The sequence below is a fragment of the Carlito syrichta genome, unplaced genomic scaffold (assembly GCF_000164805.1).
Source record: "Carlito syrichta isolate Samal-C Ts95f unplaced genomic scaffold, Tarsius_syrichta-2.0.1 Scaffold304030, whole genome shotgun sequence".
Lineage (NCBI taxonomy): Eukaryota > Metazoa > Chordata > Mammalia > Primates > Tarsiidae > Carlito > Carlito syrichta.
This window is the reverse complement of record NW_007248126.1, coordinates 344,801-362,867: the sequence shown is the minus strand read 5'-3', so window position 1 is coordinate 362,867 and position 18,067 is coordinate 344,801. Positions and strand designations below refer to the sequence as shown.

The 18,067-nt window shown below is 33.6% G+C and overlaps 1 protein-coding gene across 2 annotated transcripts in view; it reads right to left on the bottom strand.

Moving 5' to 3' along the window:
• LUZP2 (leucine zipper protein 2) overlaps positions 1-18,067 on the bottom strand; it is a 323,334-nt gene that overhangs the window by 121,868 nt on the left and 183,399 nt on the right. For both annotated transcript variants that reach the window (XM_008059417.1, XM_008059418.1), the window contains exons 5-6: positions 17,962-18,024; positions 11,893-11,955 (exon numbers count right to left, since the gene is read on the bottom strand). In XM_008059417.1, the coding sequence (XP_008057608.1) occupies positions 11,893-11,955; positions 17,962-18,024 (126 nt within the window). The remainder of the gene's footprint in view (positions 1-11,892; positions 11,956-17,961; positions 18,025-18,067) is intronic.

Below are 18,067 nucleotides of genomic sequence, written 5' to 3'. Positions count from 1 at the left end.
TACTTCCTACACATGTTGAGACTGGGAGACACCAACAGAGCATCTTCATTCAGTATCACTAAAGCTATAAAAAAGCCATAATTGAATCGGTGACCCATAAGAAAGTGCTTGATAGTGAACATTTGCAGACTAAACATCTAAACAGCAAACAAATAAAATAATTCAAATAAATGAAAATATTAAAATAAGATCATCATCCTTTTTATTCCCACTCCCCAATCATTCTTCTTAATCCATCTACATAAAAAATAAATTTGATGTATGAAAAAAGGACAAGTGGTATAATATTTAGTTATTAGTTTCTGCTCAATTAGAAAATAAATGAGTTATTTTCAGTATCATTTTAATGTATTTTGCAGATTTTAATGGATAAATTATCAGGATATAAGCATATAAAATTTGTCCAAGGTAGAACCAAGCATAAAACCAAATTATTATAGGAAAGGCTTTTTATGCATCTAAGATTAGAGAGAATTTCCAGCTATTATTTTGACAAACAATACGTTAACGTCAGTAAAAAAAGGATATTATAGTCTTTCAGCTCTCTGTCTCCAGACAGTGGTCAGCTGCAATTGTGTTAAGAAATTACATTTAGTAATTGTTTCTTTCTTTAGTAAAAAAAAAAAAAAAATCAGTACAAAATCTTTAATATCAGTACAATATCTATATGAAAATTCATTTCTAAAAAGCTATTATGTCTTTAGTCCTTGATTGTCACATAGTTTTAAAAAATCATAAGTTGTATTCTCTCCAGAATGTTTTTAAAGATTTTTTTGCCCTTGTCAGGCGCAGCGGTTCACACCTGTAATTCCAGCATATTGGGAGTTGGAGGCTAGCAGATTGCCTGAGTCCAGGGGTTTGAGACCAGCCTTGGCAACTTGCAGAAACCTTATCTCTACAGTAAATCAAAAAAATTTGCCGGACATGGTGGAACACACCTGTAGCTCCAGCTACTTGTAAGCCTGAGGTGGGAACATCACCTGAGCCCAGCAAGTCAAGGCTGTGGTGGCCATAAGCGCGCCAATGCACTCTAGTTCGGATGATGGAGTGAGACTCCAACTAAAATAAAATTTTTTTTTAAATTGCCCTTATTTAACAATAATAAAACAAATAAATATGCCCATCAAAAAGAGGATGAACGATTATTCCCCTGACTTCCTAGGTGATTCCATATTTTAAAGGTTAAAAGGAGGCTGGAATATAGTTTTACATAACCCAAACACTGAAAGGTATGAGGGCCTGAGATAAGAGCACATGATACAATTTCTCAATAAGACCAAGAACATTAACTGTTTAGACTCTGAAAGAGTGAGCTGGCAATTTCTTGTGGAATAAATTCCCCTCAGGAAATAACAAACAATTCATTGTTGATAAAGTATGTATAAAATATTTTATACAAAGTATTTGCATATACAATCTCCTTGGATCCTGCTACATAACTTTGAAATGTGTGTGGTATTACACCTATCTATATTTTACTGACAGAGGAATTGATATCCAGTAAGTAAAGTAATTTTATGTACTCAAGCTGTTTCTAGGTAAATGAAATAGTTACTTAAGAGCAGGGGTTTCTCTTTTCAAATATATGTTCTTTTTACCTAATCAAAATACATTTACCAGGCAAGAAGATATGGTCAAAATATTCAGTAGATGATGCTGAGTTTTGAAATATGTTGTAAGAACTTTTATAAATGAATTAGGCAATGTTGTAAAATAGTCTTTCATAGAAGTTCTTTTACCTGCCTTTGACGCATGCAAGGCCTTCCATAGCAGGTAGTAGATGTTTCTTAATTTTACTGTTTGTTTCTGTTTCTTTTTTCCTGCTTGTGTGAAGCCCTGATTGATCAAAAATATTTACCCTAAACATGGACACAGTCTCACACATCATGTATGTACCATATGGGCATTACCAACCTTGAGGAAGTTTTATACATCTGTTTGTAGAGAATGAGTACCAGTGATTGAAGCAGGCTAGGAAGATATGCTAGTTGTAAGCTCAACAAGAGCAGAAATTATGCAGCTGGGTGAAAAATTACGAATACATGTTGGTGATTGTAAAATTTTGCCTCCAGTCAAGTCACATGAGTTCAAAGCGCTGAAATGATTATCACTGCCTTTTCAAATCCTGCAGCAACCCTTGAATTCCCAGTTTACTTCACAACTAGCAGTACATTGAGTTCTATCCTTGTTGAAAACTACAAATGTTCCTGGAATTGAAAGTTCATTTCATTTTGAACTTAAATTCCCCTTCTGAAAAAATGTTCGAAAAGTTACTGTAGAGAATAGGAAGGATGGAGAGAGACAAAGAGTATGAAGGAACAACAACAAAAAAGTGAAAACCAGGGGGAGAAGCACACAGTACTTTATAGATAGCAGTCTGGCATCTCCATTGGGACTGAGTAGGTATATAAAAAAAACCTATATAAAGAGTAAGTAGGGGATTCTCCAAAAATCATAATTTTATAAGGAGGAAAAAATTGTCTTAGTGTGTCATAATCCGTAATCACTGAAAAGTCACAATTAGAGACAATGCAGTTGGAGAAAGTAACCTATATTTTGTAAGAGATGGAAATCAAAGTTATGGCAGGATCTTTCTAATGTGAAAGGTTCTATGATCTTTAAAAACTTATGGATAGGTTGATCTAACATTTTTCTCAAAGAGGGTTTGTTATGTCCAAATTATCACAGTAGAAGCTAAGATAATTGAGTTTTTTCTTTACAAAGGTATATACAAGTGGTAATATCATAAGCAAAGAAATTCTGATTCCTTTTTATAAACTATGAATTTTTTATGAACTATTTATAAAATATTTGTGTATTTAATTGTATTTTAGTACAGGCAGGATCTCATTATGTTGCACAGGCTGTCCTCCAACTCCTGACCTCAAGTAATTCTCCTGTCTTAGCCTCCCAAATTCTCAGATTACAGACATTAACCACTGGACATGGCCATCTCTCTCTTCCACTTTTTAAAAAATTTTTCTAAACTGTGCCTGTTGTAGCAGTTTTCTATGCAATACTTTCAGAGGTAATTAACTTTTTCTCTTTTGTTATATATGTTAACAAACACGCATGGAACTCAGGAACAGTAGTGGAATGAAGTTAAATAAATCAAGTAAATTCTAAAATATGGTTTGAAATATCTGCTGTCATGAGAAAAAGAGAACATCTAAATGTGATGTTGAAAAAATATTCAAAAAAGAATAATAATTTGCTTTTGTGTTTTGAAATTATATTGACATCACCATTAGGATAAAGGATATAGAAAGCAAAGCACTTTTAAAAATTGCAAACTGAGTAAAATTACTGCTTGTTTTCTTCCTCATCTGTCTTTTTTATGTTCTTGATGAAAATGTATGTTTAGAAATAGATACTACTGTAATTTTTGTATATTTGATTAGAAATGAGAGCTACTGAAAAAGCAATATGTCTTAAGAAGTGCTTTCACGATGCTCAAATTTGATTCTACAAAATACCATAGTTTCAAATCAGTAATTTCAGAACCTATCATGACTTCTGATCTGAAACACGTGTTGAAGTTTTCATGCTGTCAGAAGAAACTGATGTCTCACATTGAAAAAAAAAATTGTGAAAAGTACTTAGAAAGTAAGCATTTAGAACCTAAAGAAACCAGTTAATCAATTGGCTACAGCTGGACCTTAGAACTAAAATGTTAGTAACCCAGACAAAGTCCACAAGGGGTGTTATTTTCCTCAAAAGACTCATAATTGCACCACTGCTCTATATTGGTTTCACGCAAAGATATGTGCAAGTCAGCTATACCTAGTATAAGGCTGACGATCCCTCTCACGGGGAGGACAGTTTGCCAAGCCAAGACATCAGACAATCTGATGCCCAGGAGGATATGTAAAGAAAGCCAATTCAGTGCTCAAACCACCCTCTCAGTCTCAAGGAGAAATGTTCTAGGGTTGGTATACCATTAATTGTCTTCCTTTTGAGTTTCCACACAGGCATTTCATTGTGCCACATTCTCTTACATTCTTTAGCTTACATGTACTTCTCTACAAAGTGTTTGCAAATATAACAAAGACTATTTACGGCAATGGTAAGACAATAGTAAACAAATCCTGGTAGAGTAGCTCTCTAGAGGCTGAAGACTGGTCACAGGAAAAATATTTAGAGCTTATTAAAAATGGAAAATAGGCTGTATCTTGAATAACCACTTTGAAAGGTTTTTAGAGGCTGTTGCAAACCTTTGAATGAAAAAAGAGTCAGTGGGAAAAAGCACCATGATCCATTAAAAAGGTCTGGAATAGGCACAGAATGGGGGAAGGGGGTAACACAAAGCTATTCATATTTTAATGTGTATTTATTGTACCCCACATTTTAAAAATAAAATTAAAAAATAATAATAATAAAATAAAATAAAATAAATGTATTTACAAGTCCTAACATACGTCACTTAAAATGTTTTGTTTTCTTATGTAATATGTCAGAATTTTTTTTGCAAATTCTGAATTAATGATAAATTTGGTTAAAAATAGTAAAATTTAAACTATAGAAATTTAAATTTAAATATATTATTAAAATTATAAACATTTTCTTAAAATGAGTACGAGCATAACCACAAGACTGTCAGTTAGAACACTCTTTAGTTTTCAAGCAAGTGACCAGAGTAAAAAAGAGAAAAATGTCAGTTAGAACACTCTTTAGTTTTCAAGCAAGTGACCAGAGTAAAAAAGAGAAAAATGTCAGTTAGAACACTCTTTAGTTTTCAAGCAAGTGACCAGAGTAAAAAAGAGAAAAAGAGAAATTGGAACAAGCATGATTTATGATTGATTACAGCCAGAGAAAGCATCTTCTACCATTGCCTAAAATGCTTACAATTACAGAAAGTAAAAAAGGTGATATGCAAAGCAATGGTTCTTAACGTGTTAAACCATATCTTTGTTATCTTTGGTAACAAAAAGTGCATACAGATCATTTAATAATCTGAATTTTTAGAAAGGCGTTTGTAAAATTTATCAGATTATTAATATGCAAATAGATAAACATTATAAACAAATTCTGAGTATACAAGAACTTCCCGAAATGCTGAAATGCATTCACTTACTCTACACCCCTCACTAAAGCACAAAGGCATCTTGGTCAAATAGAAATAACACTTTGCACGCCTGGCTCGGTGGCTCAGCCTGTAATCCTGTGCCTTGGGAGACTGAGATGAGTGGATTGCCTGAGCCCGCAGGTTCGAGACCTGCCTGGGCAACTAAGTTTGGCGAGACCTCATCTCTACAATAAATAAAAAAATTAGCCGAGCGTGGTAGCGCGCGCCTGTAGTTCCCGCTACTCGGAAGGATCAGCGGAGCCCAGCAGGTGGATGCCGCGGTGGCTGGGAGCGGCCACTGCACTCCAGTCTGGGTGATAGAGCACCCCAACTCAAAAAATAATAATAATAACCCTTTGCTCAGTGCCTGGTAAATAATACATGCACAATAAATACTTTTGAACAAAATATTTGAAAAATTCTATAAGCTTTTTGGAGAAAAAAGATGTTTCTTAAATTTTAACTTGTCATGACTTATGGCAAGAAATGCATGACCTTTTAAAACCCGTATCTCTACTCTATTATCCAGTAAATAATGAAAAACTAAGTGAAGGTAGTTGCCTTTTGTGCTTTAAGAATACAAGCAATAAGGCTGAAAAGTTGGATTGATTTTGACAAGGCAATTGACTTTCTCTTATTTCTTATCACAGAACATTCTCTTAGCCTGCTGATTCTTTAAAACTGGCTGAGTAGATCACATAATATAGGGAGTCTTAGAAGACACCTCCGTCCCAAGTGATTGACAATTCTAAACTGAAAGCATCAGCTTTTTTGTGTGTGTCCTAAAAATACATAGGTTTTTAAGTATATGCATTAACTTTTTGTTCCTCACAGGCATTATGAAGTTTATTTCATGTCACTAAGCTTATATTTTCACTTATGCCTGTTTGACCTTTAGCTCTTTTAGTACATTAGAAAGTTTTTCTAAAAGACATACTCTATAAATCACCTTAAGGTACAAAATAGAGATATGAGGGGTAAAAATGTGATACAGTGGAATGAAAAAACTTAAATTAAGATAAAACTCCGCCACTTACTTGTCCCTTGATTTCATACAACTCTTGTAACTTCTCTGGGTCTTGTTTTTCTGATCCGTGATAAGAGGACAATGTTATCTGCCCTGACTGACTCACAGAATTCTTTTGACTCACAAATGAACGTGTTTTGCAAACCTTAAAGCTTGTAAAACATGTAAAAAACAAATTGGTAACCCCTCAAACTTCTTTTGTGAGGTGACTATATTTTGGCACCAAACCTCACCTAGCTGGAGATAAATACTTATAACAAATGAATGGCATTAAAAGTCCTTTTTCTCATTAAAAATAGGTTCAACATGTGAATGACATAAGTATAAATTAATGACCCTGGACCAAGCCCCTGTCATTTTGGTAACACATTGATTGACATTTAGGTTGGTTCCACATCTTTGCTAAAGTAAATAGTGCTATATGATAAACTTATAAAGTGCAAGTATATTTTTCGTTTTGGGGTTGATACCCAGCATTGAGGTTGCTCGATTGAATTTTTAAAATATTTTCAAACTAAAGTTGTATTATGGACACAGAACCCACCAACACAGAGGACCAATTGTATCACTATAGTATATTTTATCAATAGACTACAAACTCTTTGAAGTCAGCAATTTAATTAATTATTTTATTTCAGACACTGAATTACTTATGATGAAATGAAATTGGTTTTATTCAATAAGCAGCAGGAATAATCACAAAGCTATTCATATGTCTCCCATTATCTACCTCAATAGGGAAGTTGATAAATTGAATTTTTGTTGACTGGAGAGTATTGAAGAAATTGTTTTGAATTTAATAAAACCAAAACAAAATTAAACAAAGAAAATAAAATGATTGACCTTGTAAGTATTTAAACTGCCTGATAATCAAGTTTATGGAAAATTGGAACAATCATTTTCACTTTATAATCTCTTAAAACAACACAGTTTGCCATTGTTTTAGTGAATTTATTCATGTATATAGTTACCTACTTATTTATTTTTGTTTCTTTAATGAGAACACCTCATATAAAAAATCTTAAATAAAGTCAACATTTCTCATTGCTGAACTGATGGGAGGGTAAATAACCTGTACTACATATCAATAACATTAACATTTTCCAATAATTTTAGAAAACTACCTTATAGATACATATTTCATAAAAACTACACATCAAATTAAAAACAGGAAAACATTTTTCAACATAGTGCCAATTAAAATCATATTGCACATATGTACATATTAATATATATATATATATATATATATATATATATATATATATATATATATATACACATACCTACATGTTAAATAAAAGGTTAATTCAACTTTGGCATATCCATATTATAGAAGATTATGCATTTAGATTTAGATTAAAAATGAAAACCGTAGGCTACCTTTGTGCTTTAACATTATGTTAAAAAGAATATATATATATATATATCACATATATTGATATATTAATATTGAGACAGAGCAAGGATAGGACTCAGCCTCCCTCACTTAGTTTAACCCACCAGACATTGCAACAACACTCCAGTGAGAGCCACCCTACAGACGACAACCTTGAAAACCTGTTAATATCATCAATGTTGCACCATAAACCTGGTACTTGGGGTGTCAACTCCTTGTCTGCCCCTCACCCCATGAACACAAGGAACAGAGAGTGTCCAATTATAACTTTTCCTTCATTATAATACCAAAATCCCACCCCAGGAGGGACTCAACTACCATTTTTTTGCACATATGACATGTGAAAAAGTATGCATCTATACGATACACATGCCCTTATTAACCCTCCCTAATCATGCTAACATACGTTTTATTTGTTGTACATCCCTTCCTTTGTCTAATAAATAAGGTCTCTTTGGGGAGTCAGCCAGAGAACTCTTCCTCCTGAGCTGTCTTTCTTATAGAAGCCCCCAATAAAGAAGCCCCCAATAAAGCCTTGTCTGGGAATCATTTGGCCTCATATAAATTTCAATTATGAAAGTCTAGGAACCTGTGGTTGTCAATAATATATTGTAACTTATATATGCACATATAAATGCACACACATACCAATCACCAAGCACATATAGCCTGTGCAAAAGGAGATAGATAGAAATATTAGATATGTCAAAATATTATTCGCATTTGTTTTAAGTGATAGGATTTTAGTGTTTTCTTTTGGCTTTATACTTTTTGATACATTTTTTAATTTTTTGTAGAATGAAAAAATAAAATGTAGAAAATTGTAAAATAAAGAAGTGCATTTGTCAACTTTAAAAAGATTAGCAAATGGGTAGTAGGTATTCCAGAGACTATCATCTCTAAATGGAATCTAAGAGGAGAACACAGGGTAACTCAAGCTATAAGCAATGAAAAGTTAGGTTAGGTTTAGGTCTTTGGTGAAGAATCTTTACAGAAAGCTGGAAGCCTTCCTCAAACGAAAGGTAACTCTCAAGCAGTAATAAGGGAGCTGAATTTATCATCAGGCCTTTCTATTGTCAGAATATGCTATTATTTTTAGAATAAAATGTAAATGCTTCAACAGTAAGCATTACTTCTTCAAAGTCCACATTTAATAAAAACCATCAAATATATTCAAAATTGAACATATCCTAAGGGGAAAGTACTAGAAATAGATTCTGCTACTACTTATTTCAGCAAAATAATAGCAGATAATTTGTAGACTCATTTCTAAAGATGCCTGGGTGAATGTCTGTGATCATATATCCTTAGTGCAATGTACACAAGCTTCTACTGTTTATCTTCCTGACACATTTATATTTATCATCTATCTATCTATCTTTCAATCAATCTATCATCTATCAAATTATCTAGTATATGTTTATTCAAGAGTTAAGTGGTGCACTGTTAACAGAGTAGTAGGCAAAATAGGTAACTTTACTGCCATCAAAATGAGTGAATTAATGTGTTATAGCAGAAACTATTGGCTGCCTGATTCCCTCACTAACAACCATTCCTATTACTTACATCTCTAAAAAAAACAGTCTTTCACAATTGAAATTGAACATGCTAAAGTTTTACTTTTGCGTGTATACATGACCTCTCTTTGGGAGACTTCCTTTAAAAAGTCCATCCTAGCCAGGCTCGGTGGCTCAGCCTGTAATCCCGCGCCTTTGGGAGGCTGAGGTGAGTGAATTGCCTGAGCCCGCGGGTTCGAGACCCGCCTGGGTAGCGAGACCTCATCTCTACAATAAATCAAAAAAATCAGCTGGGCGTGGTGGCGCATGCCTGTAATTCCGGCTACTCGGAAGGCTGAGGCGGAAGGATGGCCGGAGCCCAGCAGGCCGAGGCTGCGGTGGCCGGGAGCGGCCACTGCACTCCAGTCTGGGCGACAGAGTGAGACTCCAACTCAAAAAAAAAAAAAGTCCATCCTATATAAAAAATAGTGACTGTTTTCCTCTTTGACTTTGTACACAGTTAGATGAAGACACAGAATGTAGATGTTTAGCAGTCATCATGAAAGTATGAGGAACAAAATGTTAGAATAAGTCAGAAAGTTGAGGATTATGTAATGGAATGGTAGGGGATAAAAAACAATAAACAAATGAATGTTGTTTGCATTGTTGAGCTACTGAATAAACTATGAAATTGCCATGCTTTCAGGTATCTTGCTATTTGAGTTAAAAATTCTTACAGTGAAACAGCTTTTGGGGAGATGGCATATGCTGAAGGCATCCTAATTCATGCAACTTCACATTCCTTTCATATACAGTTCTTATTTCATATATGCGTGCTCTTCTTATAGCGACATGAAATTGCAAGGTTTATAAATAGTAAGACTCTATTTTCAAGTCAGAAAAATTGTCAACAAGTCCTAACCTAAGTAATATTAAAAGTTTATAGATTATTAATCTACATTCCAAAGGCATGTTACAAAGAAACAAATCACTGGATATTACTGGATCTTCTCATTTTCTTACCCAAACTTTTTTTCCTGAAACTTCACTAGGAGAGATAAAATTCAAAAGACTCAAAAAGTTTCAAGGATTTTTTTTTTTTTTGTCATCGCATACAACTCTAGGCTTAATACCATAGCTCATAAACTCCCGGAAAACAAGATTTGTTTTATAACACTCCTGACCTGATTAAGCCAAATCAACTCACATAGACTTAGAAATCTATTTGCAAATAAACAGATACACGTTGTTGTTGCTGTTTATTTAAACTATATATTGTTAGTGACTACAAAAATGTAAGATCAAGCTAAATGTAAGAGTTAAAATAGCCGGAGCTCAAGATCCTCGGCATGAAAGTCGAAAACAAATTCCTTGGTTTCACAAGTTTACCCTATCTATTTATCAATCAAATGAGTAGAATGCTGGGAGATGAGGGTTAGGAAGTATCAGTGAGAATTAATGCACTATTTGCTTGGGGTGCTGGAGAATGTCTCCTAATAATCAAAGACAAATAAATGGCAGGAGACACTCGTATGGACAAACAAAAGCCATGACACATCTGATTCATGCCTTGCATGGAATGAGTGGTTAATAAATACTGGTTGACATAATCAGAACATTTTCCTATGACTCTAAACCAAAAGTAAATGTACTAAAAAGAGAGATGTCATTTTTTTAATATTCTCATTAGAAAAATTGTATCACTTCCCAATCATTAAAGTGGAGATTTGTTCCCATGCAATTTAAAACTGGCATCTTAGATCTCTTCATAGATTCAAAGATCAGTCTGACCATTAAAACAAAAATATTTTAAAAGAAAAGTATTACCTATAAAGTAGCATACATATATTTTTATTAAACAAAATATTATTCCTACTCCTAAGAGCTTCACGATCTGTCACTCAACTGCATTTGGCAAGGTAGATATACGACAACCACAACAATTATAAGCATTTCCTTTTTATTTCCCCTGTTCAAGGAGGAATTAATAAAGTATCTATATTAATTATTTTGTTGCTGCTATAACAAATTATCACAAACATAGTGACTTTACACAACACACATTTATTCTTCTACGTTTCTGGAGGTCAGAAGTCTAAAACAAATTTTGTGGAACTGAAATCAAGCTGTTAGCATGACTGGTTTCTTCTGGGGGTTATAGTGGAGAATCATTTTCATTATTTTTCTCTTCCTGTATCTTTGATCAAATAGCATTCGTCATTCAACTTTTTAGACTCATTTTATGAGGACTCATGTGATTATATTTAAGACCCACATAAGTAAGAAGAATGCTCTTCCCATTTTAGCATCCTTAACTTAATCACATTGGCAAAGTCCTCTTTGCAATATAAGTTGACAATCAGAGGTTCCAGGAATTAAGAATTGGATATTTTTGCAAGATTATTATTCAATCTCCATGTACATAGGTTGCAATAGTTGCCTATCCATTCATTGGTTTGAATTTGATAATCATATAAATTAAAATCTACAACAAAATTAATTGACAATTATTAAATTGATGATTCTTAATAATAAATAGATTTATACAGAAATCTATAAAAATCAAAATTGTAAGCCCTCCTTTCACCATTGAAACCACCTATATGTATGCTCTACTTTATGTAAATATTCTAAAAGACAAGATTCCTCATTGTTGAATTAGTGTAATTGAACTTACACTTTGGAATGAGGCCTGTCTTTGACTAAGAATACACCTAGGAAAAAATATCTGCATTTATCACCATTAATTAAGTAGGTAAGAAAATGAAAGTTGAAATTTTCAATGCAGTCAGATACAACTCCAATTCTTTAGAAAGTCCATAAACTAAATTTAAGCTAAACAATATGTTTGATAGTTTAGGTATTGAGCTAACTAGTTGGAGGGGAAAGGGAGAAGACTGCTCACCTTAAATAATAAATCCTTCTTCCCATAACGAAGCTCCTTCAGCTGGGCTTGGATTTTTTTTGACTGCAGGAATAGAAACACAGATTAGTGCCTTAATTCATTTATATTTTCAGACTTGAAGATAAAAATTCTTTCAGACTGCACAAGAAGAAACACTTCAGCCAAGCAAAACAGAGACCAAGTAGTTCAAAAGCGAAACAGAAAAGTATAAACTCTTCTTTGAGAATCAGACATCCACGTATTCTTGGCAGGGGGAAAAAAAAAAACATGCTTAAAAAAACTGGAAAAAGAAAAAAAAACACTATATAAAGAAAAACGTTGCTTATTGTTCTTCCCTCACTCCACAACCAAACACACAGAATTTCTGTCTCCCAGTACGGTCACCAGTCAAATAGCAGATGCTTGACATATTTGTGCATATGTATGTCTCAGTTTTCATGGCTTATTTTAAATTACTTATTTTTTAATATTAAATATGCACAATTTTGAATGTGGTATGTGTCCTAAGTGGAAGTAAATGTGATGGGAGACAAAGAAAGCTGCTACAAGGCTAAGATGATGAGGTAAATGGTGTTTGCAATTCCAAAAAATGTATTTTTTCAGAAGGATATCACAAATATGAAAATCCATAGCAAAGAAATATTTATCAGCAAACATGTTTAGTCATCACATTTAATCATGGTCTCTTAAGCCACAGAATGATGATTATATATTTTCAATATTTTAGGACAGTCTCAATTTCCAACATCCTAATATAAGGACCTCAGTTAATTGGATTTCTACATTTAAAATTCTAGGTCTTGATTCTTTACTCTAGAAACACACACAGACACGCGTGCATGCACACACACCCACACACACAAAATGGATTACCATGATCACAAGAAGAAAATATGATGATTAAAAAATAGTTGAATGGGATTACACATTATCACCCTTACTTTGGGAAACCATTTATTGTGTCCCTATCGAGGTAAACATATGTGCACTTTATCACACTGCATTCCTTCCTAGATATTTACTCAAGAGAAATGATAATGCATACACAAATGCTTATAGCATCTAAATTCATAATTGCTAAAAGCTGGAAACAACTCATATGTCCATTATATGCTGAATAGATAAATTGTGGTATGTTCATGAAGTGGAATACTTGAGTACTATAGAGGAATTAAAAAAGAAAAGGAATAAAGTACTGAATTCTAGAACAATATGTATGAATTTCACAGCATTCTACAATGTGAAGGATTTCAGTCACTGGAAATTATATTTTATGTAAGTAATTCTATTTGCACGATATTCTAAAATAGGCAAACAAACAGGGACAGAAATAAGGTTGGTAGTTGACAGGAGCTGAGAATTGGAGGTCGAGATTGAGTGTAAAATATCAAATAGAAATTTTGAAGATGATAGAACTATTCCATATCTTGTATCTATACATTGGTCAGATGCATCAACTATATAGAAGATAAATTGTACTGTATGAAGAGTACATTTCGTTAAAATTTCATTTTTAAAATGTCTGACTCTAGTAGGTAATAGACACAAGATTCTTATGTGACCATTATATCCTTGTAAATTGTGTTGATACGAAAGTTTTCTTTAATAAAAAGATTTCACCCAGATTGTTAAAATATAATTTTTCAAGCATATAATGCGCGTGTGAGTCTTTCCATTGAAACAATTTTAAGTTTACTGTTTAGTTTTTTTCTCACATTCAGATATGTAATGAAGTAGACTTGTAAATTGGGAGACTGTATTATAATGGAGCCATAGCTTTTAAGTCATTGTCCCATGCTGTAAGTTCCATCAATTAAGGTACAAAGTTGAAAGTGTTGTAAATGACAGATCACTGCAAGATCCTAATGCGAGTTTCAAAATTGGAAACACGGTTTTTCACAGGCATCTCTAAGGTGAGGCGCCTGCATTTCATCACCTACTGAATCAGGAATTAATGAGAGAACAAAAGTAAAGCAAAATGAAATGAAAACAGAAAGAAAAAAGAAACAAAAAAGGAGGAGGGAAGGGGAAAAATAAAGAGGAAGTGGGGAGAGAGGAAAAGAGAAAGAAAGGAAGAAAAGTAGGGAGAGAGGGAGGAAGAAGAGGCTTAAGAGTGTAGTATATTAATAATTCTGTAAAAGGCAATTTAAATCTAAGCACAGAAGCAGCTGGAGTTTGTGATTCCTCATAAAATATTTAATGTTTTCAATTTCCATAGAAAATCATTCTTTTTCTCTTTGTATGGATAGTGAATGTGACGTGTGTGATACCATAAAAAGGCAAAAAGACCTCATTGTGTGTGTATAACTGTCAATAGCTCATAAGAATAAAAACTCATCCTTGAACCCTCAGAGCCTTGAATTCATACTTCTACTTCAAAATTACATTAACTACTTCTCTGCCCCTTCCCGTAGAACATTTCCCGAGTTACCTAAAATAATGATATTTCAGACACAGCATCTCTTTCTTATTATATTAATTTACTCTCTAAGATATTCTGGCTTACAAGGCAATTATTATTTTGTTCTACTGATTTCAGTAAAGGACAGTTTATGTTAAATCACACAATTTCAAATGCACAGTTGATTGGCATTTTCTCCCTGCTGTTCCAAGCTGCTGTCTCAGACTCATTTACAACCAGGATAGACCATGTCTCAGAAAAACAGATTTTCTTTATTCTTTTTTTTCCTTCAAGCTAGTGCTGATGAGTATCAATGGGGAATGGGAGATCACTATTGCATATGGTACACATGATTTGCCCAACTGCACATCTATTCTCCCACATAATAGATGCTCTTTCAAGTGCTAGAAATGATTCATTTTAACCATGTGAAGAGTTCATTTTTAATGTATAATTATACTGAATGCACAAAATATAGTTTAAAATTGTCTTCATAACTTGGAATTATTATTAATACATCAATTACTATATTATTCAGTGATTCATTCAGGAATCACAATAAAACCAGATGTCTTTTTTTCCCTGCATTTAGTAACCATTGATGGCTAGATTTCTTGAGTTTGATCAAAATATAAAAATAATATTTGGATGTTTTCCTCACAGTTATCCATTTCTTTTATGCATTGCACATTCCAGTCCTCTCCTAATTTCAGTGTGTTAAAAAGCGGAATCCTTTCTAAGGACTTGATGAAAGGTTATGCAAGGAATAATTGCATTCTGAGTCAGTGCATCATTTTTATAATGTGGTCGATCTGAAACCCAAGTCACACGTTGACTGTTTCATTTCAGTCTGTCAGTGACATTTTGAAACTTGAAAATGATCAAAAACATAACCTTCAAACAATGAAAATATTACTACATTGGGAAATTTCATAATTGTATTTTTCTACCTTCGTGATTTCAAATTCAGTTTGAAATGGTGCCTGTGAGTCATAAAGTTTTCACCAATCTACAGAAAAATTAAAGTTTAATAACGATGAAGATGATGACAATAAGATGAAGCTGGAGAAGAAGATGAAGAAGAAGGCGACCTTGATGAACAGCTTAGCTTGGTGTTTTATCCCATTTAGGAGATGATCTCTTATTCTGAGATTTTTTTCTTTCTCCATTTTCCTGTTCAACCAGCATTTCTTTCAGGGAGTAATGGTGATGACTACAGTAGATAGCCATTGTAGTAGCTTCCTTTGTTTATTTTGTATCATGGCAAATTAAAACATTGGCAAATCATTGGGCATTTTTGAAGTGTGAATATTTTGTTTATCCATGAATACCAAAGGTCTACTGTCACTGATATAGCAGTGGTCCAACTTTTTTCTAATTAGCTAATTATGATTTAAGAAAAAGAGTTTTGTTTTGTCATCCAGTCACTTAAAGTGCAGTGGCACAATCATAGTTCAAGATGGCCTCAAATTCCTGGACTCAAAGTGTTCACCCAGTTCAGTCTCCCTCAGTAGCTAGGAATGCAGGCATGTACCACCATGCCTGGCTTACCTTTAATTTTTTTTTCTAAATGCTACAGATACTTTCTGCAGAGAGCTTCTTCTCTTTCATGTCCACAAATGTTGTAGAGACCCTATGAACATGTGGACCATCTCAGAATCTAGCTTCTATCAGTGGTAATACAATACCCGCACATACCACATTTGTACTACTTCTAGAACCATAGGAAACAAACTATGTACAAGTCTATTTCTGTCCAATTGGAAAAATGCAATGAAATGAAATACTACACTGGATCAGATCTACAGGTCATTTAGTCTGATTATACATCTAATGGAGTATCCATTTTCAGCTTCTATGTTTTAAAATTTTTGATTCATTTCATACCCAATATTATTGAAAATATAAGATGGATTGTATTGTATGATAGAGTTTAATGATAGTCATTGTGATAATGATTTTTACATGTTTATCAAGGAGTAGCCTCATTTTTTTTTTAAACAAAAGAGATCCCAAGTGCAAGCTACACACAATAGGACTGACCTAATGACACTTCTAGCCTTCCTTCAACTTGCCTAGGCACATGACTGAGTTTTCAGGAAATAGAGTACTACGAGATATATGACACTATTCTCTAGTTAAACTGCTAAAGAGCAATGCTTGTTAACCGAGCATGGTAGCGCTCCCAAGTAGTTCCAGCTACTTGGAAGGCTGAGGAGGAAGGATCACCTGAGCCTAGCAGGTCCAGGCTGTGGTGGCCATGAGCTTGCGGCTGCACTCCAGCCTGGGCAACAGAGTGAGCCTCCAACTCAAAAAAAAAGAAAAAGAAAGAAAAGAAAAAGAAGCAATGTTTGTGCTTCACCAAAATGCTTGTTCTTCCCCAAGTTATTTATCTCCCCTTTCTCTGCTGCTGGAAGATGATAGTGACAGAAACACTGATTTTAGAACCAGGGGTGATTCTATATTTAAAAGACAATAGGGCTGTTTTAGAAGCTCTTTGACTTATTTTTAGATTGCTATGGGAAAAGGATTAAACTTTTAACTTGTGTAAGCCACTTTTTTCATTGTACTTAACCCTTCTTATTTCCCTCTTCCTTCATATGCTTTCAATATTTTCATGGTATGAAGCCATTTATGACTGTCCCTTAACATTTACAGAGTATTCTTTAAATAAACTTCTTGTATGTCTAATACATCTTTGAATTTGCTTTGTAGAAGATGTAACTTTTTTTCCTTGAAATATAAGCAGTCATTTATTGTGACATCATCAGTATTATTTCATTGCTATTACTAAGAATTACTTATTGTGAACTAAATTTGTAGACTATATAGGGAATCATAAGAATAGATGGATTTAGCCGGGCTCGGTGGCTCAGCCTATAATCCCGCGCCTTTGGGAGACAATAAATAAAAAAATCAGCCGGGCGTGGTAGCGCATGCCTGTAATTCCAGCTACTTGGAAGGCTGAGGTGGAAGGATTGCCGGAGCCCAGCAGGCGAGGCTGCGGTGGCCGGGAGCAGCCACTGCACTCCAGTCTGGGCGACCGAGTGAGACTCCAACTCAAAAAAAAAAAAAAAAAGAGTAGATGGATTTGAAGATGGGAAGCACAGGAAATCGGATATGTTAGTTAAACCTGTATTAACCAGAATAATTTCTTTTCCCATGACAAATGCATGAGACAACTATACTGCACAACTAATAGAACAAATGAATAAATTTATTTTGTGAGGTTTGTGATTAATCCCGTAATATTCACTCTAACGGTCATTTGCCAATGTAAAACTTTCCATATATCATATAAATGCAACAAAAAGAAAGAACAAAAAAGAAAAGAAAAATTCCTGGACATCCAGGAATTCAATATTAAGAAAATTCTGATATACCACTTAAGAAAGGAATCCAGAAAAACAATTTATGAAAGTAACATTTAGCTACCTTTGTTAAAATTTATCTTTTTACCTTTTGGCTATACAATGTTAAAACACTCAAAGATATTCAAAAGTTTAAAATGTGTTTTATTTTCATATTTTAAAGTTTGCTTATGCCTTAAGGGAAAAAACAATTACCAGATGTCTGGGTTAAAAACAAAACAAAACAAAACAAAAAACAACCTGGCAGTAATATTGTTTACATCTAGTTAAAGCTAGAAGAAGAAAAAAATTACTCACCTCTTCTGCATGAATGCCACACAGCTTGTTTCCTGACAAGAGTTTGTTTTTCAAGCTTTTATTCTAAAGAAGAAAACACAATTTTATTGCAAGGAAGTGAAAACAT